The sequence below is a fragment of the Salmo salar genome, chromosome ssa01, assembly GCF_905237065.1.
Source record: "Salmo salar chromosome ssa01, Ssal_v3.1, whole genome shotgun sequence".
NCBI lineage: Eukaryota > Metazoa > Chordata > Actinopteri > Salmoniformes > Salmonidae > Salmo > Salmo salar.
Genome location: NC_059442.1, coordinates 167,126,846 through 167,150,321, shown reverse-complemented (window position 1 = coordinate 167,150,321; position 23,476 = coordinate 167,126,846). Strand labels below are relative to the sequence as shown.

The window sequence follows — 23,476 nt, the reverse complement described above, 5'->3', positions numbered from 1 at the left end:
ACACCATGCTCTACCAACTGAGCCACACGGGACGTGTCTACCAAGAGAATTCTCTTCGATCAGAATATCAAGGATCTGGAGAGATTCTGTATCAAATCAAATTTATATAGCCCTTCTTACATCAGCTGATATCTCAAAGTGCTGTACAGAAACACAGCCTAAAACCCCAAACAGCAAGCAATGCATGTGTAGAAGCACGGTGGCTAGGAAAAACTCCCTAGAAAGGCCAAAACCTAGGAAAAAACCTAGAGAGGAACCAGGCTATGAGGGGTGGCCAGTCCTCTTCTGGCTGTGCCGGGTGGAGATTATAACAGCACATGGCCTAGATGTTCAAATGTTCATAAATGACCAGCATGGTCAAATAATAATAATAATCATAGTATGGAGGAATGTGTTCTACATCTCAAAATACATTTTAGAAAAAGGCTCAGTGCTCAGTTATCCTTGCAAGGCATTGAAACCAGGATAGAAAAAAAACACTTGTTAAAAATAAAAATACTCTTTGAGCAATTGTATTAGTATGAAAGAACAATTCAAATACTGAGCTATATGGTATGCCAAAAAACTAAACAAAGGGGGATTTATTTTATACAGTCGTTTTTGCTCATCTTTATCAAGGGTGTCAATTTCAGACCCCACTGTAAATCAAACTGCACAGTCTATAGACAGTCTCCTGGTATGTTGCCAGGTTGGAGGATTAGATTATTCAGAGTACTAGGAAGTCTGGAAAAGAAAGGAGGACCAAGGCAATCTTCAGATAATTAATTAAAAATGCCCTTATTTGTATGGCATGTTCAATAGAAACAAAGTTTTAAAAATCCGACGTGTTTCGGCTGCATGGCCTTCGTCAGGGAGTACAAAGAAATAATACAATGTTCTCTTTTTAACAGCTTTTCCAATTAACCCTAATTTCAAAAGGGAGTGGTTACAAAATTAATTGGACACACCTAGTAAGCAATACTATACACATTAAAAAGTGAAATAGTGTAGCTATGTTATCAAAACATGAAGTCTACTATGAAGTCTGGCTTGACAATCATTTCAGTCAACAATTGAATCAATTAATCTGTAAGGCAATACATTATACACGCTGTCCATCTTAATAGAGACACGTTACCACAGCTGTATTGAGACTGCTTTGGTAGCTGCTGTATTGAGACTGCTTTGGTAGCTGCTGTATTGAGACTGCTTTGGTAGCTGCTGCATTGAGACTGCTTTGGTAGCTGCTGCATTGAGACTGCTTTGGTAGCTGCTGCATTGAGACTGCTTTGGTAGCTGCTGCATTGAGACTGCTTTGGTAGCTGCTGCATTGAGACTGCTTTGGTAGCTGCTGCATTGAGACTGCTTTGGTAGCTGCTGCATTGAGACTGCTTTGGTAGCTGCTGCATTGAGACTGCTTTGGTAGCTGCTGCATTGAGACTGCTTTGGTAGCTGCTGCATTGAGACTGCTTTGGTAGCTGCTGCATTGAGACTGCTTTGGTAGCTGCTGCATTGAGACTGCTTTGGTAGCTGCTGCATTGAGACTGCTTTGGTAGCTGCTGCATTGAGACTGCTTTGGTAGCTGCTGCATTGAGACTGCTTTGGTAGCTGCTGCATTGAGACTGCTTTGGTAGCTGCTGCATTGAGACTGCTTTGGTAGCTGCTGCATTGAGACTGCTTTGGTAGCTGCTGCATTGAGACTGCTTTGGTAGCTGCTGCATTGAGACTGCTTTGGTAGCTGCTGCATTGAGACTGCTTTGGTAGCTGCTGCATTGAGACTGCTTTGGTAGCTGCTGCATTGAGACTGCTTTGGTAGCTGCTGCATTGAGACTGCTTTGGTAGCTGCTGCATTGAGACTGCTTTGGTAGCTGCTGTATTGAGACTGCTTTGGTAGCTGCTGTATAGAGACTGCTTTGGTAGCTGCTGTATTGAGACTGCTTTGGTAGCTGCTGTATTGAGACTGCTTTGGTAGCTGCTGTATTGAGACTGCTTTGGTAGCTGCTGGTACTACTGCTGGTACTACTACTACTGCTGGTGGTGCTACTGCTACTGCTGCTACTGCTACAAGCACATTTGTAGAGTGACTGAGTTAGCATACTGCAACCTGAATTGACAAAGTTCCCATTGGTGGCAGACATGGGATCACAGATTATAAAATGTGGAGTTCATTGAATTGTCATTGTGGGTAAAGATTTAAGATGTGGAACCAGAAAACTGTTGTGGGGTGAAAGAATATAGATGACCGTGTGATACCAAAAAAAAAAAAATGTATGGAGAAACTTGAGGCAAACAATTGTTTTCAGCTGACACAAGTAGAATAAAAGTGAAGATGTACCCGAAAAGGCAGTGACAGGTAAACAATCAAGTCAAAACCCCATTCCTCGCTGGAAGACAACTGGGCCAGATGTTACTGCTCGTCCCCGTCCCCCCCTCCTCCACTGCTCACAAACACACCCCTTGGCTCTGCAGGCGTTGTTATGGCAACAGCTCACAGCTCAGAATTTCAGGCAGGCTGGCCTCTGCGTGGATTACAGAGTGGCGTTTTGATGGTTGCCCGGAGAAAACAGCATTCACTAAATAAAAACGCCAGGGAAGAGTGGCCAACCCTGGTCTTAGGGAGGGGACATGGAGTTTACTGGATTTTTACTAATACGTGTCGGCATCAAAACAAGAGGTTAATATTACATTTGCTTTAAGGCTTTGGAGTGCATCTAAATTGTTGAAAGTCAGTTCCCATCAGGGGTTGGAACCAGTTCAGGGAATAGAACCCAAAAATATTTTTTCCAAGGAACAGAATCAGAACGAAAGTCATCTATACTGTTACGGAACAGAACCGTTATTTTAAAAAGGATGGGAACCGGTTAATAACGTTATTTTATGTTCCAGGCATTTTTCCCCCCCCCCAGTCCCACAAAAAAAGTGCTTATGTAAAGCCCTCTCTCACTCAGAAACTTATTCCAGCGTCTGCCTGCCTGCCAGCTGGACATCTTTGCCAGTGTGTGCATGTGTAGGCAATTAGTCTCTCCCCCTCCCAAGCCCAGTGACGCGACTAGCAGCCCAGTGACGCGACTAGCAGCCCAGTGACGCGACTAGCAGCCCAGTGACGCGACTAGCAGCCCAGTGACGCGACTAGCGTGACGCGACTAGCAGCCCAGTGACGCGACTAGCGTGACGCGACTAGCAGCCTAGTGACGCGACTAGCGTAACGCGACTAGCAGCCCAGTGACGCGACTAGCAGCCCAGTGACGCGACTAGCAGCCTAGTGACATTACAAGCGTGATTCAGAAATTAGGGAGAGAGATTTTACATTGGATTAGAATGGATTAACCTTTTCAATGCTAGTTGAGGAAACTATAATCATCACGTTTCACATTGGACTTATTCATTACAAAAAAAAGGTGTGTTACTTTAATTCTGCTGACTGTTATCAGCACCTCACAACCCTGAGCTGCACACTCCACTCCCCATAAACCCCCGACTGGAGGCTGAGAGTCGAGGGGGTACCATAAACCCGCCTCTCAAAAACTCTGACCAGTGTGATAGGGATGTTACTAGGGGGCCGGACATCCTGCCCATCCAGGTCCCACAATACTGTTAGTCTCCTTCAGGCAATGGCAGAGATCAACGTCAAGAACTGGACTGACGCGTATATCTGGGCTTGTGGGATGGTGTCCGTGGCCAAAGTGAGTTGTGTGACATTTTTATATATATATATATATATATATATATAGTTGAGAAAGGGAATTATTATGTATGTATATAAAAATGTCACACAACTCACTTTGGCCACGGACACCATCCCACAAGCCCAGATATACGCGTCAGTCCAGTTCTTGACGTTGATCTCTGCCATTGCCTGAAGGAGACTAACAGTATTGTGGGACCTGGATGGGCAGGATGTCCGGCATACATAATACAACAACAATTATGAATATATATATACATAATACAACAACAATTATGAATATATATACATATACATATACATATACATATATATATATATATATATACACACATTCATAATTGTTGTTGTATTATGTATGCCGACTCAGTATAGCTTGTAACCTGTAAAAATGTTGAGGGATTATATGTCATTTACACAGTCCTTGACTGTTAGTACTGCTCGTCAGATCGTATGTACAGGATTTTCATTTCTTCCTACAGAACCACTACAGTCCACTACCTTTTGCCCACTTTCATCCCCATGTTAATCTCCCTCAGTGTGTGTAAAAATACAGTTCCTGTGTGCGTGTTTCAACTCTTGGTTTGCCTTATTCCCCTCTAACCAGGGAGCGGTGTCAGTGATTCACAAACCAGTAAAATAAGTAGAGGAGGGTCGATCTTTCAATGCTAGTTAAGGATACTATAATTATCACGTTTCACTTTGGATTTATTAACTACAAAATAAAAAAAGACATGGTTTTATTTTAATTATTGCGCCGCTCTGGACACACGTGCTTGTTAGTTGTCATGACGTTGCCCTGTTGGGTGACGTTTATGACCCCCCCCCCCCGTAAATACCTTTCCCCCTTTTCTCTCTCCACTCTACAGAATGGACTCTTGGAAATCCCTTTGTTAACATGGAGAGTATGGTAACATCAAAAAGGTTGGGGAATGGAACAATAATTCCCTTTCTCAACCAGTTGAAAGTGTCCATTGGTACTTAAAGAATATGATGTCAGATCAGTTGTTGTCTGGGATATTATTTCTGACGATAACACAACAAATTGTATCTGGGAAAGTCTACACATTCTAGTTATCAGATTCACACGAAATTGTTGTGTAATTTAAATATGAAACTGTGTGAGAAGACGAAATGTGATTTTAGCTTCTAAATGTGAATTTTTTTCATAAATAAACTTATGCTCACTCAGTGGCCACGCCCAAGTGAACAGACATTGGTTGAGAACTATGAAACACGCCCTTCTCTCCCCTAGTACAAAAGCCTGTTGATGGAAGTCAACCTTAGTTGCAGAAAATGTTAGGACTCCTGTTCTAACGTTTAAAAAGGGTGAATTTCAACGTGGAGGTGACAATCACCACGCTGAAATGGTGAATTGACTAGACCAGCCAGAATACAGCGCGAGTTGAAAACACTTTTATTCACTAAATAAGAAGTGATACATCCTAGACGTCTAGTTATCAGCTGCAGTTGAGAACGTAGCCTTGGACGAGGACAGACAATCTCCTAAGAACAGAGTACTTCAACGTACCTGCTTCTACAACACTTCGACCAGAAAGATGATTCAAAAGGACAATGGCAATCTTTGCTGGGCAAACCAGTCTTCCATCTTCAACCCGTCTATCGAAGCGCAGCTCAGAGTAAATATTTAGCTTGCATTTTCCTTTTCCAAATGGGCGGTTATTAGAATGCATAATATTCTGTATTTACGGTAGCATAACTTCTCAAGGTCTGATAGAGATCCAATCCCTTTGTCCTTCAGTCTTCCCGGTCTTTCATTCAAGCCCAACCCCCTTCCTTTGTGTAACCAGCCGTCATATCGGGTTAGTCCACTAGGGACTTTTCATGACATGATTAGTAATTGATGTATAATTTATCCTGTGTATGTAATTCTGTGTGATTATTTAGGTATTTAGTAAATAAATAATTAAGCCAATGTGTATTGCTGATTCAACTTGTTAGCCAGGGTTTGTGCAGATAACCAAGTACTTTACGACGATCAGAATGGGACTAATAAAGTGACGATTAATAATTGACTGCTATCGATATTAAAGATCTTCAGAGTGGATTCGGGAGATAACCGCTCTATATATATCAATTCCTGTTTCCGTGGTGCCTCAGGTTATTAATGGTTTAATTGAATCACGTAATCTATTAAACATTAGGTAATCGATTTGATAAAACAGCAAGTCATAACGTAATCATAGTCAGAGACATGACATTAGCTAGCTAACTAGCTAGCTAGCTGGTCCAACGTTAAGCCAACTGAAGTTCAGACATTCAATGTTCCTCCATCGGTATAATGCTGTGGGCCTAATTCAGATAACGCAAGTCATAACAAAAGATGCCCAGCGCTTCAAGCCAAGTCTTCTTGTCTCCTCGTCTTGTCGTCTCTCGCTCTCTCCTGACCTACAAAATTTCAGTTGCATCTCACGCCCTACACTAGTCTTTCCTATGCATGCAAATAGCTTGCCCGCTCCATAGCAAGCTGCTCTATCATTTAATGTCGAGCTAAAATGTAAAAAATTAATTAAAAAGGTTTAAAAAAGGAACGATTTAAACAGTGACTTTGGGATTCGAACCGGTTCAGAACTTTATTTTGCTGGTCGGGAACAGTAGATCGGAAACAAAATAAATTATTCTGAAACGATTCAAATAATACAATTCAGTTCCAACCCCTTGTTGCTATAGTAATTTTATCGTCATCCATTGCGATTACCGACATTCCACATTGTCAGTAGCCAAAGAACTAACAGGAATTGGGATTAACCTTTTCCATTCAGTCATCCAATTGGAGTCTTCCAGGAATGAGTCAGTGTAGGACTCGCAATTTGTTCTGAGCCTGCATGAGCCAGCACTACACGGACCACGTCATGATGCAGGAATATCCAAGAGCAAGTTAAAAAAAAAAAAAATATTGGGTGGGGGGGCAAACAGACTTTTCCCTTAAAGCTTCTCTGATGTCATATATCCATTTGATCAGGTGGAGAGAAGGTGCAGCCATCACTCGTCAGACCCAAGATAGAAAGATGGGAAGCATTTCCTGTACCTTTAGTAAACTTTAGCATTAATATGAACACACACACCAGCTAAACGGCTGGCAACAGTGTGGTGTAGTCCAAACGGCAACAAAAGAACTAGCCAGTACCACTTAACACACAGTAGGAGGCCTTTAGCAGCAGGGAATCAGTGGGTGATGATCTAATGTTTCATGTGCACTTTGTCGCCTGCCCGCCCCAATGGGGAGGGGGGGCTTCTACTGAACCAGCTTGCCTTGGAGGTGACGACTGTCCCTGCTAATAGACTAGTCAGTCTTCATCTGTCAATGCAAACCCCAGAGAGAAACCACTGTAAAGAGACTCAGAGGCACAGTCAACGTGTGTAGGATGAGGATGTGCGTTGTTTATCTTGTAGCCTACGTATGCACCATCGTTAGTTGTTTAAACATGCTATGTTCCACCCAGCCAATGTCCAGCTCTAAACACCAGACAAAAATAAATCCCTTCTCCATTCAACGTTCTCCTTTTGTGACCATCTGCAGAGCAAGACCTTTTGCATTCAGACTGATTCTGCATCATCCTTCGTCATTTGATCTTTGACCTTCCAAGTCTACCTGGGGAGAAAAATTAATAAATAAATCGTCCTCTGGCCGCCTCGGCAGCACGATGACACGTTTTAGCCTCACCGTTCAATATGAAAACAAAACATTGTAAACAAGCTAATATATGCGCAGACTGCAGAGTCAAATCCCTTGACTACATGTGCAGACCTGTGATGAAAATAAGTTCTGGGTTTTCAGATTGCTCTTTTACCTCTGGAGGAAACATGGGCAGCTGCAGCTCTTTGTGCGATGCACACCAATGCAATCATTGTTAACATTCTCAGGGATTTTTGTTGTACTGAAGACAGATAAAATATAGAGGACAAATCACATTTTATTGGTCACACAAACATCTGCTAACCATGTGTGTAACGAAACGCTTGTGCTTCTAGTTCCGACAGTGCAGTAATATCTAACAAGGAATCTAACAGTTCCCCAACAGCTACCTAATACACACAAATCTAAAAAAGGGGTGAATGAGAATATGTGCATATAAATATATGGATGAGTGATGGCCCGAGCGGCATAGGCAAGGTGCAATAGATGGTATAAAATACAGTATACACATACGATATGAGTAATATAAGATACGTAAATATTATTAAAGTGGCATTATTTAAAGTGGCTAGTGATCCATTTATTAAAGTGGCCAGTGATTGGGTCTCAGTGTTGGCAGCAGCCTCTCTGAGTTAGTGATGACTATTTAACAGTCTGTTGGCCTTGAGATAGCTGTTTTTCAATCTCTCAGTCCCAACTTTGATGCACCTGTACTGACCTCGCCTTCTGGATGATAGCGGGGTGAACAGGCAGTGGCTCGGGTGGTTGTTGTCCTTCCTGTGACATCGGGTGGTGTGGGTGTCATGGGAGGGCAGGTAGTTTGTCCTTGGTGATGCATTGTGCAGACCCACCACCCTCAAGAGAGCCTTGCGGTTGAGGGCGGTGCAGTTGCCGTACCAGGCTGTGATACAGCCCGACAGGATTCTCTCGATTGTGCATCTGTAAAAGTTTGTCAGGGTTTTGGGTGACAAGCCTAATTTCTTCAGCCTCCTGAGGTTGAAGAGGCTCTGTTGCGCATTCTTCACCCCACTGTCTGTATGGGTGGACCATTTCAGATGTCCGTTTGCACCACATTTGTCCTCTCTACTCAGTCAGCTGTCCCTAAGAGGAACACTGCTCTGTCATGGAACACTCTACAAAGTCACCTGTCCCCAAAAGGAACTCGCTTTGGCTGTCACAAACAAGCACCACGTCACTGCCGAGATTTGGGAAACATCACGTCCCATCACAGTGTAGACAGGAAGGAAGGCAGTCAAGGAAGAAGCACAAGCCCTTTGAGTTTCAAAGCCGGCCTTCTTTTTGCTCTGCTAAAAGGTTAAAGGTCGTTTCGGAAAAGGTCAAAGGCTGGGGAAGCCCCACAGGCTCCGATGGTAAATATGGTGGATTTAAAACACTGGAGAGTTCAAAACAGGTGGTTTAGGCAATGATTCGCAAGGGATCTGCAGCAAGAGAGTAATGTCCGACAGGGGTACCAAACTTTCAAAAGGTGATGGCTTGCTGTAAAAAAATAAATAAAAAAAATAAAAAAATATATAAAATAAAAAAGCAAGGTTTACGTCAGCCTGTGTGAGAAACTTTAAAGTTGCAAGGGCATCGATACTGAAAATGTTATTGCAGATCGCCCATTCAGACCAGCGCTCAGTATAACCTCAGAGAACTACTTGAACGAAACGTCTCCATTATCCCAAGCTTTTTCAGACATTAAATCGGTGCAAAAATGTTAAGCGTTCATCAAAATCAGTCGTCCTCTAAGCTTCTGAAGGATGTCCAAAATGAAAACTGGAGCGCAGAATATTAAGTAGGTAGGGCTGGGCGGTATATTGTATTTTACCACACACACACACACAGGTATTGATACACAGACCGGTTTAGGTTTTTACTTTACCTTTATGACGGTATTTGAATGTTTATGAATGTTTGGTTTGTTAAATGTGATATTCCGTATGTAACGTCCATTTTTATAGTTTACACCGGTACTTGAGTCGTCGCTCTCCGTGCCCCTTTCCACACAGAACTAGCCCTAAATCGTGTTAGCCGCTAATGCATGCTAAATCGCTAGTTAGTACATTTATTAGCTAGCTAGTGTCATGACATACCCTGGGGGGAGGATCATAGCAGCCCCCCCCTCTCTACAGTTTTATGACAGATCATAAATACCTGGTAGAAACTGCCATGCCGTATTGAGGGAGAGAGTCTACCAGAACAAAGCGCTTCTTAGTTCATAACTCCTAATCCCCAAAATGGGAGAAGTAAACAATATTTCTACTTTTGAGAATGATCTGTGGACACTTAAGGGACAGTCATGACAAGTAGTGTTTCATTTGGTGATCTCATGACAGGAAACACACATAACTATCTCTTAAAGCTGTCAGGTTTACATCTAAATATTGTGAAACGTATGTGATTAAACATGAAGCTATTTGTGAAACGATAGTATGGATTTTCATATAATGATTAACTAGTCAGTGGTCACACCCCCATGAGCCCAGACATCACATTAGGTGTCATAGAACCTCCCCTTCTTCCACGAGTATAAAACACCATCCTACAAAATACACATTAAGTCAGAGAACCCCGGGATGGAGTTCCCACATTGGAATGGCTGGAAATGGTTCAACTCAGACTAAATCGATCACTACAGAATAAGAGCAAATCTTAGACGTATAATTACTAGCCTGCAGCTAGAAGTTACGCATGTCTAGAACGAGAATACCGACAACCGCCTAAGCATGAGAACATTTCTGAATGGTACTCTGAAGTATGCATTCTAACCACCTACAACCACGAAAGACAGTGTGTCTTCAGGGAAAGTTAACCAGAGACTGATGAACTCCACAGGACGATCGAGGATTCCAACAGAGAAGACAACGACATACGGGTGTAAATATGTACATTGCAATTCAATTATTCTCGAATGAGCGGCAGTTTACGTGCAAAGGATTAGCATTTCAATTAATATAATTACAGACTGTGTGTAGTGAATCCATTTTGTCTTTCCCGCTCTCTCTCAATCCCCACCCCTTTGTCTACCAAGCCATCATATCGAATTAGCCCACTAGGGACTTTATCATTGTTAGTAACCAATATCTGTTTGTTATGTAATTCTGTGTGATTATTAGTTATTTACTAACTAAGCCAATTTATATAATACTGATTCATTATGGAAACTAGGGTCCGTGCAGATATCCAAAAGGTTTGCGATGTTCAGTAATGAGGACGTAATAATTCATTAAAAGAAGACTAATTGATCTGATTTTTTTTTTTTTTATCACTGAAGAGTTATATTCAGAAAATGAAACTTTGTAATCTCAACATTTTCCGTGGTGCCCCGACTTCCTAGTTAATGTTTACATTATTAGTTTAATCACATAATTTAACCGAGAACTCAGTTGATATAAATAAGTCTTCACATTTAATGAGTCCAGACACGAGACCAGCTAGCCAGCTGAGTCAGAGCAATGTAGCTAGCTATACAGCCTCATAACAGTGATGTTGTAGCCTAAATTAGCATGTTTGTGCAAGAGTATCATCCAAATCAAAGGGGAATAGGCGTAGCATGAATATGTTGGATACATTAATAAACATTTAATCCAGCCAAAGATTATAGGGTCCCCTGGGAAACACTAACCAACACTGTGGTTCCTACCCTGTCACAATAACTCTTCCCTGGCATTTTCATGTCAAACACTATATTCAAAGTACCCACTATTATATAGAATTCGATTAATCATTTTATTTACATGATACTAACAGTTCACGCAAGTGTTATGATCTATTTGATCTAAAAATCGCAATTGCAACATTAGGTAAAAAAATAAATAAGGCCTCGATTTTTTTGCCCATATCATGCAGGCCTATGTGGCAGTGTGGAAATTCTCAAGTGAGTGCAGTAAATGCAGAAATGGATTAAAATGCAGGAAATTATTTTTGGTTATAGTTGAATTGAAGTGTAAAACAAATCAGAATGGGAAAAAAATACCCATTGAAATACCCAGAGCGAGCGAGAGAGAGCGAGAGAGAGCGAGAGAGAGCGAGAGAGAGCGAGAGAGCGAGAGAGCGAGAGAGCGAGACACGGAGGAGTGGGAAAGAGAGAGAAGAGCTGACATCGGGTTTCATTAGCCTCTGTCAGAGCTCTTTCGTACTTCTGCCTCTCTCGTTCAGAGCCAGGGCCACTGGGCGAAGTAGAGTGAGGACGGACAGAAAGCGTGACATGATTGGGTCTTAGGAAATGAGCTTTTGGCCATGCCAATTACAACTCTTACCAAAAAGTAATGTCTATGAGAGTAATTGCACTGCAATACATCAATGAGAATCAAGAAGCTAGAAAATCATAATGATTTTAATTACAGTTGAACTGTACTGGTATAAATTAACAAAACGCTATGAACTACAAGAGCTTCACTCCAAAAACTGTTAACTGTGGCAAAGGCAGACAAGTCACTGTCTACTCCTCTAAGGTTAGTTTGACATATAGTACCAGTCAAAAGTTTGGACACACCTACTCATTCAAATAGTTAATTTTCTACTTTGTAGAATAATAGTGAAGACATCAAAACTATTAAATAACACATATGGAACCATGTAAAAAAAAATAAGTTGAACAAAATATAAACAATATATTATAGATTGCTCAAAGCAGCCACCCGTTGCCTTGATGACAGCTTTGCACACTCTTGGCATTCTCGCAACCAGCTCCATGAGGAATGCTTTTCCAACATATGCTGAGCACTTGTTGGCTGCTTTTCCTTCACTCTGCAGTCCAACTCATTCCAAACCATCTCAACTGGGTTGAGCTCGGGTGATAGTGGAGGCCAGGTCATCTGATGGAGCACTCCATCATTCTCCTTCTCGGTCAAATAGTCTTTACACAGCCTGGAGGTGTGTTTTGGGTCATTGTCCTGTTGAAAAACAAAATGATAGTGGGACTAAGCGCAAACCAGATGGGATGGCGTATCGCTGCAGAGTTCTGTGGTAGCCAAGCTGGTTAAGTGTGCCTTGAATTCCAAATAAGTCACTGACAGTGTCACCAGCAATGCACCCCCACAGCATCACATCCCCTCCATGCTTCACGGTGGGAACCACACATGCGGAGGTCATCCGTTCATCTACTCTGCATCTCACAAAGACACGGCAGTTGAAACCAAAAATCTCAAATTCGGACTCATCAGACCAAAGGACAGATTTCCACCAGTCTAATGTCCATTGCTCATGTTTTTTAGCCCAAGCAAGTCTCTTCTTATTGGTGTCCTTTAGTAGTGGTTTCTTTGCAGCAATTCAACCATGAAGGCCTGATTTACATAGTCTCCTCTGAACAGTTGAAGTTGAGATGTGTCTGTTACTTGAACTCTGTGAAGCATTTATTTGGGCTGCAATTTCTGAGGCTGGTAACTCTAATGTACTTATCCTCTGCAGCAGAGGTAACTCGGTCTTCATGCGAGCCAGTTTCATCATAGTGCTTGACGGTTTTTGTGACTGCACTTTGAAGAAACTTTCAAAGTACTTGACATTTTCTAGATTGACTTAAAGTAATGATGGACTGTCGTTTCTCTTTGCTTATTTGAGCTGTTCTTGCCATTATATGGACTTGGTCTTTCACCAAATAGGGATATCTTCTGGACACCATCCCTACCTTGTCACAACACAACTGATTGGCTCAAACACATTAACCTGTTAGGGCTAGGGGGCAGTATTGACACGGCCGGATAAAAAAACATACCCGATTTAATCTGGTTACTACTCCTGCCCAGTAACTAGAATATGCATATAATTACTGGCTTTGGATTGAAAACACCCTAAAGTTTCTAAAACTGTTTGAATGGTGTCTGTGAGTATAACAGAACTCAAATGGCAGGCCAAAACCTGAGAAGATTCCATGCAGAAAGTGGCCTGTCTGACAAGTTGTGTTTCATCTTGGCTCTTTTTATTGAAGACTGAGGATCTTTGCTATAACGTGACACTTCCTACGGCTCCCATAGGCTCTCAGAGCCCGGGAAAAAGCTGAACGATATCGAGGCAGCCTCTGGCTGAAACACTATCGCGTTTGGCAAGTGGCCCATCAGAGTACTATGGGCTTAGGCGCGTGCCCGAGTCGACCCCATGCTTTATTTTCTTTTGTCTGTTTACCTAAACGCAGATTCCCGGTCAGAATATTATCGCTTTTTTATGAGAAAAATGGCATAAAAATTGATTTTAAACAGCGGTTGACATGCTTCGAAGTACGGTAATGGAATATTTAGAATTTCTTTGTCACGAATTGCGCCATGCTCGTCACCCTTATTTACCCTTTCGGATAGTGTCTTGAACGCACGAACAAAACGCCGCTGTTTGGATATAACGATGGATTATTTTGGACCAAACCAACATTTGTTATTGAAGTAGAAGTCCTGGGAGTGCATTCTGACGAAGACAGCAAAGGTAATAACATTTTTCTTATAGTAAATCTGACTTTGGTGAGTGCTAAACTTGCTGGGTGACTAAATAGCTAGCCCTGTGATGCCGGGCTATCTACTGAGAATATTGCAAAATGTGCTTTCACCGAAAAGCTATTTTAAGATCGGACATATCGAGTGCATAGAGTTCTGTATCTATAATTCTTAAAATAATTGTTATGCTTTTTGTGAACGTTTATCGTGAGTAATTTAGTAAATTCACCGGCAGTGTTCGGTGGGAATGCTAGTCGCATGCTAGTCACATGCTAATGTAAAAAGCTGGTTTTTGATATAAATATGAACTTGATTGAACAAAACATGCATGCATTGTATAACATAATGTCCTAGGGTTGTCATCTGATGAAGATCATCAAAGGTTAGTGCTACATTTAGCTGTGGTTTGGGTTTATGTGACATTATATGCTAGCTTGAAAAATAGGTGTCTGATTATTTCTGGCTGGGTACTCTGCTGACATAATCTAATGTTTTGCTTTCGTTGTAAAGCCTTTTTGAAATCGGACAGTGTGGTTAGATTAACGAGAGTGTTGTCTTTAAAATGGTGTAAAATAGTCATATGTTTGAAAAATAGAAGTTTTTGCATTTGAGGAATTTGAATAACGCGCCACGGGATTACCCTGGCTGTTGAGTAGGTGGGACGCTTGCCCATAGAGGTTAAGAAAGAAAGAAATTCCACAAATTAACAAGGCACAGCTGTTAATTGAAATGCATTCCAGGTGACTACCTCATGAAGCTGGTTGAGAGAAGGCCAAAAGTGTGCAAAGCTTTCAAGGCGGCTACTAGGTGGCTACTAATCTCAAATATATTTTGATTTGTTTAACACTTTTGGTTACTTCATGATTTCATAGTTTTGATGTCTTCACTATTATTCTACAATGTAGAAAAATCTTAAAAATAAGGAAAAACCCTGGAATGAGTAGGTATGTCCAAACGTTTGACTTCTACTGCAGTGCTGCAGCCACTGTGATGATTAGGTTAGGAGTGAGGGAGGCAAAGCTGATCCCAAATCTGTGGTTAGGGTTAAACTTCTAGCAGGAGCCTTACTAAGTGACCTTTCAACTTTGCTTCCATACACACCCTCATCCAGTGTGTCAGCAGGGCGTAGTCAACGAAGATATACGATACGCCTAATCACATGTTTAGTTACACATGCCGTTTTCCTTATTAGCATGAAGACGATCTATACAAGGTTAACAATGAGGAAAATGCATTGCATGATGTTTCACATGATATGCAGTTATATCGCCACACATTTGTAAAATGTATGATGTGCTGTGTGTGTGTGTGTGTGTGTGTGTGTGTGTGTGTGTGTGTGTGTGTGTGTGTGTATTAATATCATGTACGGTTTGGGACGTGTCAGATAAACCAGAGCTCTAGTTAGCCTGCAAACTGATAGCTCGCACATCTAAAGTTGGCAAGCGAAGCTGCCTCTTGCCACGCCAAATATGGAAACAGCTGCCACTGGGGCGGACACTCTTACATGACATTAATGGTTGTCGTGGGGATTTAAGTTAACGTCGATCAAAATACAAAAGACTGGGATAATACTGTAGTGATGCAAAACACACACATTTACATTTTAGTCATTAAGCAGACAGCTTTATCCAGAGTGATTTATAGTTAGTGTATTCATCTTAAGATAGCTAGGTGGGAGAACCACATATCGCAGTCATACTAAGTACATTTTTTCCTCAAAGTAGCCATCAGCAAAGTAAGAGCAAGTAAGGGGGGGGAAAATAAATATAAATATATACACACACACTCAAGTGGGATTATTTAAGATACCCTTTGAAGAGGTAGGGTTTCAGATGTTTTCAGAAGATGGGCAGGGAGATCATTGGGAAGCTTGTTGGGGCGGCAGGTAGCCTAGTGGTTAGAGCGTTGGGCCAGTTACTGAAAGGTTGCTGGATCGAATCCCTGAGCTGACAAGGTAAAAATCTGTCATTCTGCCCCTGAACAAGGCAGTTAACACACTGTTCCCCGGTAGGCCGTCATTGTAAATAAAAATCTCTTCTTAACTGACTTGCCTAGTTAAATTAAAGGTCCAATTAAAAATTAAAATTAAAAAATATTAAAATTGTTCCACCATTAGGGTGCCAGGACAGAGAAGAGCTTGGACCTGGCTGAGAGGGAGCTGCCCTCCTGTAGGGGTGGGAGGGCCAAGAGAGCAGAAGTGGCAGAACAGAGTTCTCGGGTTGGGGTGTAGGGTTTGAGCAGAGCCTGAAGGACAGCTCCTCTTGCTGCTCTGTAGGCACGTAACATTGTCTTGTAGTGGATGAGAACTTCGACTGGAAGCCAGTGGAGTGCGCGGAGGACCAGCGCCACTTCCTGTGTGAGGTAGGGTCACACTCTACGGATGTTGCAGTGCATGAACTTGCAGGAGCGAGTCAATGTTTTGATGTTTGCAAACACCACATTGCCTTACTAATTACGTGTCCAGTCTCCACTTGACTGGCAGAAATGGGTCATAAAAGGTGACAGGCGAAGGGTGTCAGTCGAAGGGTGACAGGCGAAGGCAATGGGGAGGGGGCTGCATAGCCTGCAGCCTCTCACTGACACAGCATAGGTGCCAGTCAGTGGAGTGGCTGCAGCACTAAACTCCGACCAAATGATGCCTACTGAGAGTCCCACATCACAGATGCCCTCATCATCCATTGAGGGGGAAAACAGGCCATGCATGCTATGGGGGGGTACATCTCAATAGTCTTCAGTGATTTCCTCCGCTCGTCTCCTTTCCTCCATCTGCAGTATATTAACATTTTTTTTTAAATCAGACCAAAGCAATTTCCCAGTAAGCATCCTCCATCTGCAGTGTTTCCCCCTGTATTCCCTTAGCAGTGGCGCACGCACCCCCCCCCCCACCCCAAGGAGAGCAGCTTAACACAAGACACTTTTTGGTTTCTGTGCAACCTGGGAGCTGTAACAGTAGGGGACATTCCATTGGAGGCTTTCCAAAATGATCCTACTGAGAGTCGGCTTTATTAGTAAGGGATAAAAACAGCAACTCTACGTACATTATCTGGAAATCATGGACAGTGTGGTGGGGGACGTCCAAGATAATGTAGAGAAGAGCCGGGACCATATCAGTATCGCCTTAGTATCGTAGCAAGGAAACAAAAAAGCGGATTTAACTTATTTAGGAAAACAGCCCTAAATGTTGGAAACAAACATTCTGTTATCATCCAGAGTAACATTTGTTTATCCAGGCTATAGCACACCATATTTTACAAATAGCAAGTTTTTTTTAAAAAGGCCAATGAGTTGCCTGCTTCATGTTTTCATTTTTGACGTGGGAAAAAAAAAATGGTATCGTCCCGAGCCTAGTAGAGAGTGGAACCGTTTATCCCTCTTATACCCCAGTAGCCAAACAAAATGATTCTAAAGCACACTAACCAGTAGGAATTTGTTCGATTGCCATGCAAGTTGGCAACATTCTAATCCCTTGCTTGCCAGCTAGCCAACTACGGCTAACAGTCTCGTCCAACTAAGTATCTCCATTTGTTTAAGCTGTTTTCTATTTAAAATTTGGATATATCCATAACAATGCATAATTTTGCCTGGCACAGAGAAATTGCTGTCTTGTTAGGACATAAGCTGCCCGTTACAATACTCGAGGACATCGCATTGCAAATAAAACACTAGGCTAGAAGCTAGCTAAATACAGTAGTTTGTTCCTCGCAAATCTGCCAATGACAACCGAATTCAACAATACCAGTTGCTGAAAACAGCTGGTCGAACAAGAAACATGTGGGAGGATTTGACAGCACTAGTCTAGCTCCACCTGCATCATGACTGCATGGAGAATTTCATGTTCATCACTCACCACCTTAGGTCATCAGATGATACAAAAATATATACAAGTCTCAGCAAAAACGTTTTTCCTCATTGGACATTTCAGTATGTGTAGTTGTTGGTTTGGCTTTCTGTAACTTGTGTTATTGACTGTGCGTATGTTTGTGTAACTCGTTGTTTTTGTCACACTGCTTTGCTCGATCTTGGCCAGGTCGCAGTTGTAAATGAGAACTTGTCCTAAACTGGCCCTACCTGGTTAAATAAAGGTGAAATAAAAAACTCTTTATAGCTCTGCTTGGTGCAGAGATTTACAACGGTAATAAGGCACCTATTGTTGGAACTACTTCAGGTGGTGTTTAATAACTGTCCGTTATATATCTGAAATTAATACCCACTCTAGAACACCCTTCTTGGCAGTCAGAATCCACTATTCAACAATGCCGTGGTATAACTCCTATTATAAACCGGGTGGTTCGAGCCCTGAATGCTGATTGGCTGAAATCAAATTTTATTGGTTACAGACACATATTTAGCTGATTTTATTGCGGGTGTAGCGAAACGCTTGTGTTCCTAGCTCCAACAGTGCAGTAGAATCTAAAAACGATTCGCAACAATACACAAAGTAAAAGAATGGAATTTAGAAATGCATAAATATTACATTGAGCAATGTCGGTGTGGCATTGACTAAAATACAGTAGAATATAATACATACTGCTTTACTCATATGTATATCTAAACATTAAAGTGACTAGTGTTCCATTATTAAAGTGGTCAGTGATTCCACATCTATAGGGCAACAGCTTCAAAAGGCACAGGGTTGCGTAACCGGGTGGAAGCCGGCTAGTGATGGCTATTTAGCAGTCTGACGGCCTTGAGATAGAGACTGAGAAACAGCTTCTCGGCCCCAGCTTTGATGCACCTGTACTGATCTCGCCTTAGCGGGGTGAATAGGCCGTGGCTCGCATGGTTGATTTCCTTCATTATCTTTTTGGCCTTCCTGTGACATCGGGTGGTGTCGGTGCCCTGGAGGGCAGGCAGTTCGCCCCCGGTGATGCGTTGGGCAGTTGCCGTAACAGGGGGTGAAAAACCCCGACTGGATGCTCTCAATTGTGCATCTGTAGAGGTTTGTGAGGGTTTTAGGGGCCAAGACAAATTTCTTCAGCCTCCTGAGGTTGAAGAGGCGCTGTTGCGCCTTCTTCACCACACTGTCTGTGTGGGTGGAACATTTCAGATCGTCAGTGATGTGTACGCCGAGAAACTTGAAGCTTTCCACCACGGTCCTGTCGATGTGGATAGGGGGGTGCTCCCTCTGCTGTTTCCTGAAGTCCATGATCAGCTCCTTTGTTTTGTTGACGTTGAGTGAGAAGCCATTTACTCTACCAGGGCCCTCACCTCCTCCCTGTAGGTTGTCTCGTCATTGTTGGTAATCAGGCCTACTACTGTTTTGTCGTCCGCAAACTTGATGATTGAGTTGGAGGTGTGCGTGGCCACGCAGTCATGGGTGAACAGGGAGTACTGGAGGGGGCTGAGCAATCACCCTTGTGGGGACCCTGTGTTGAGGATCAGCGAAGTGGAGGTGGTTTCCTACCTTTACCACCTGGGGGCGGCTCGTTAGGAAGTCCAGGACCCAGTTGCACAAGGCGGGGTTCAGACCCAGGACCCCCAGCTTAATGAGCTTGGAGGGTACTATGGTGTTGAATGCTGAGCTGTCGTCATAGAACAGCATTCTTACATAGGTATTCACCTGGTCCAGATGAGATAGGGCAGTGTGTAGTGCGATGGCATCGTCTGTGGATCTATTGGGGCGGTTAGCAAATTGAAGTGGGTCTAGGGTGTCAGGTAAGGTAGAGGTGATATGATCCTTGACTAGTCTCTCAAAGCACTTCATGATGACAGAAGTGAGTGCTACGGGGCGATAGTAATTTAGTTCAGTTACCTTAGCTTTCTTGGGAACATGAACAATGGTGGATATCTTGAAGCAAGATAATGAATTGTGACTCCACTGTCTCTGTACTGACATTTTGCCTTTACAAAAGGGGATTAACTGCACTGTTTGTATTCAGCCATATTCCCAGTCACCTTGCCATGGTTATATGCGGTGGTTCGCAGTTTCAGTTTCTGGTGAGTTACCGGCCGTAAGACCTCCTCAGGCCTTATCGCTTAAATACAAGCCGGTTTATGTGATAACATTTGCACCGAGAGATGTACTATGCCAGTATATCGTCAAAACTGACTGACAGTCACAGTCATGTAAATTAGGGGAAGCACGCGACGGGTGAGTGATTGAATCAAAGTGACCCACTGTTCCCTCTCAAAGTAGACAGATGCAATGAGAGTTAAGCTTGTAACATAATTCCTCGTTAAAATGTGATTATATCCCATTGTCTCCAGATTAGGCCCATCGCCAATATACACGCTGTACCATCTGCTGCAAGGTGATGAAGGTCAACTAATAGATGAGATATTCAGAAACTGCACAAAAATGTTAAAACAGAAAGTACTACTACCAATGTAGGTAATCACAGAGCATACGGCGAACAGTCTGGATACGTCTAATCACAGAGCATACGGCGAACATTCTGGATACGTCTAATCACAGAGCATACGGCGAACATTCTGGATACGTCTAATCACAGAGCATACGGCGAACATTCTGGATACGTCTAATCACAGAGCATACGGCGAACATTCTGGATACGTCTAATCACAGAGCATACGGCGAACAGTCTGGATACGTCTAATCACAGAGCATACGGCGAACAGTCTGGATACGTCTAATCACAGAGCATACGGCGAACATTCTGGATACGTCTAATCACAGAGCATACGGCGAACATTCTGGATACGTCTAATCACAGAGCATACGGCGAACAGTCTGGATACGTCTAATCACAGAGCATACGGCGAACAGTCTGGATACGGCGAACAGTCTGGATACGTCTAATCACAGAGCATACGGCGAACAGTCTGGATACGTCTAATCACAGAGCATACGGCGAACATTCTGGATACGTCTAATCACAGAGCATACGGCGAACAGTCTGGATACGTCTAATCACAGAGCATACGGCGAACAGTCTGGATACGTCTAATCACAGAGCATACGGCGAACAGTCTGGATACGTCCAGCCTTCGCCGAACAGTCTGGATACGTCTAATCACAGAGCATACGGCGAACATTCTGGATACGTCTAATCACAGAGCATACGGCGAACAGTCTGGATACGTCTAATCACAGAGCATACGGCGAACATTCTGGATACGTCTAATCACAGAGCATACGGCGAACATTCTGGATACGTCTAATCACAGAGCATACGGCGAACAGTCTGGATACGTCTAATCACAGAGCATACGGCGAACAGTCTGGATACGTCTAATCACAGAGCATACGGCGAACAGTCTGGATACGTCTAATCACAGAGCATACGGCGAACAGTCTGGATACGTCTAATCACAGAGCATACGGCGAACAGTCTGGATACGTCTAATCACAGAGCATACGGCGAACAGTCTGGATACGTCTAATCACAGAGCATACGGCGAACAGTCTGGATACGTCTAATCACAGAGCATACGGCGAACAGTCCGGATACGTCTAATCACGCATCGGCGAACAGTCTGGATACGTCTAATCACAGAGCATACGGCGAACAGTCTGGATACGTCTAATCACAGAGCATACGGCGAACATTCTGGATACGTCTAATCACAGAGCATACGGCGAACAGTCCGGATACGTCTAATCACAGAGCATACGGCGAACAGTCCGGATACGTCTAATCACAGAGCATACGGCGAACAGTCCGGATACGTCTAATCACAGAGCATACGGCGAACAGTCCGGATACGTCTAATCACAGAGCATACGGCGAACAGTCCGGATACGTCTAATCACAGAGCATACGGCGAACAGTCCGGATACGTCTAATCACAGAGCATACGGCGAACAGTCCGGATACGTCTAATCACAGAGCATACGGCGAACAGTCCGGATACGTCTAATCACAGAGCATACGGCGAACAGTCCGGATACGTCTAATCACAGAGCATACGGCGAACAGTCCGGATACGTCTAATCACAGAGCATACGGCGAACAGTCCGGATACGTCTAATCACAGAGCATACGGCGAACAGTCCGGATACGTCTAATCACAGAGCATACGGCGAACAGTCCGGATACGTCTAATCACAGAGCATACGGCGAACAGTCTGGATACGTCCACTGACAAATCTGAAAGGATTTGATTGGTGAAAGCAGCTCTCTGCCAGTGGCTGTGAAGGAGTAGTTGGAAGAACCTCACTTCAGAGAACTGGGACATTAGCCAGAGATGATAGGATGTACGAGAGGTTTGACATGTTATACACTGATTGCTGAGCAGGTTCAATGGAATACGTCTATAGCACTGCAATGAGAAGGATAAATAGTGACGCCCGAAGGGTGGATCCTTTGCAGTAAGCAACAATAATTGACAAACCCCTTGTGGTTTGTGCACACAGTCAATTAAATCTATAAATGATGACCAAGCCATTTAGAAGACAACAGACTTGGATTTGTTAAGAAACAACTAAATTCACCTTTACATTTTTTGGACAAACTGTCCCACCATTAAGTATTAAAAATTTATCAAATAGCCAAATTTAAAAAAAATTCAAACACAGACTAAACTGTTTAAATAATAAGCCAAATTTTTTTAAAAACAGGAAGTACTCTGTAGTTCAAGTGAAACTCCAGTTAACTTGAGAAACATTGTTTATGAGAAACGCTCTTTCCTGTGTCACCAGTTTCACTTTCTCCCCCATGCACAATAGTTCATATAAAAACCCTACATGACTATGGCAACCATTTCAGCTCAACACAACTTGTTAGTTATAGGGACAAGTGGACGGAGGGACCAAATGACACAAATCATAAAACACTAACACTGTGACATCGCACTGGATTACTATGGAAAAAGTCATGTGTAGAGCTGTCAACTGGAATTACAAATTATGCAAATAGTCAGTGTAAGACTACATATCAATTGCACTCTTCTCAGCTGCAAACCAGTCAAGGAATGTACCAAACAGTGACGAGATTTAATGAGGGGAAACCATTAGACGATGTTATATCAACATCACATTAAGGCATGAGGAGCACAATACTATTACAAGTCAGGCCAATGTACAATACATGCAGGTTATTTCACCTACATGGTGCCTAAGCCCTCACTACAAACACCACCCCTACAAACATCATATACTGTACATTAAAGAAACAAACGCATCAATTTTATTTAAGCCTAAACTCTCCCATCCTGCATCACACACAAAAGGTAAGGAAGTATCTATGTGTTGAGGCAATGTATGGCTACATACAGAGCCCTGTCCCGACACAGTGAGTAGAAGTACCAGCGTTGCCCTGTCCCGACACAGTGAGTAGTAGTACCAGCGTTGCCCTGTCCCGACACAGTGAGTAGAAGTACCAGCGTTGCCCTGTCCCGACACAGTGAGTAGAAGTACCAGCGTTGCCCTGTCCCGACACAGTGAGTAGAAGTACCAGCGTTGCCCTGTCCCGACACAGTGAGTAGAAGTACCAGCGTTGCCCTGTCCCGACACAGTGAGTAGAAGTACCAGCGTTGCCCTGTCCCGACACAGTGAGTAGAAGTACCAGCGTTGCCCTGTCCCGACACAGTGAGTAGAAGTACCAGCGTTGCCCTGTCCCGACACAGTGAGTAGAAGTACCAGCGTTGCCCTGTCCCGACACAGTGAGTAGAAGTACCAGCGTTGCCCTGTCCCGACACAGTGAGTAGAAGTACCAGCGTTGCCCTGTCCCGACACAGTGAGTAGAAGTACCAGCGTTGCCCTGTCCCGACACAGTGAGTAGAAGTGGGGGGGAGCCACGCTCTCTGTGTGACCAGGACATCTCAAGGACA

At 43.1% G+C, this 23,476-nt stretch overlaps 2 protein-coding genes across 3 annotated transcripts in view; both read right to left on the bottom strand.

Moving 5' to 3' along the window:
* The window catches only part of LOC106572010 (ras-specific guanine nucleotide-releasing factor RalGPS1), a 278,753-nt gene that overhangs the window by 247,135 nt on the left and 8,142 nt on the right, over positions 1 to 23,476 (bottom strand). The gene's annotated exons all lie outside the window — the stretch shown is intronic.
* Positions 307 to 2,863, bottom strand: LOC123726652 (uncharacterized protein DDB_G0271670-like). Its single transcript, XM_045693871.1, has one exon. The coding sequence runs from the start codon at positions 2,115 to 2,117 to the stop codon at positions 1,062 to 1,064; it is 1,056 nt and encodes a 351-aa protein (XP_045549827.1). The 5' UTR covers positions 2,118 to 2,863; the 3' UTR covers positions 307 to 1,061.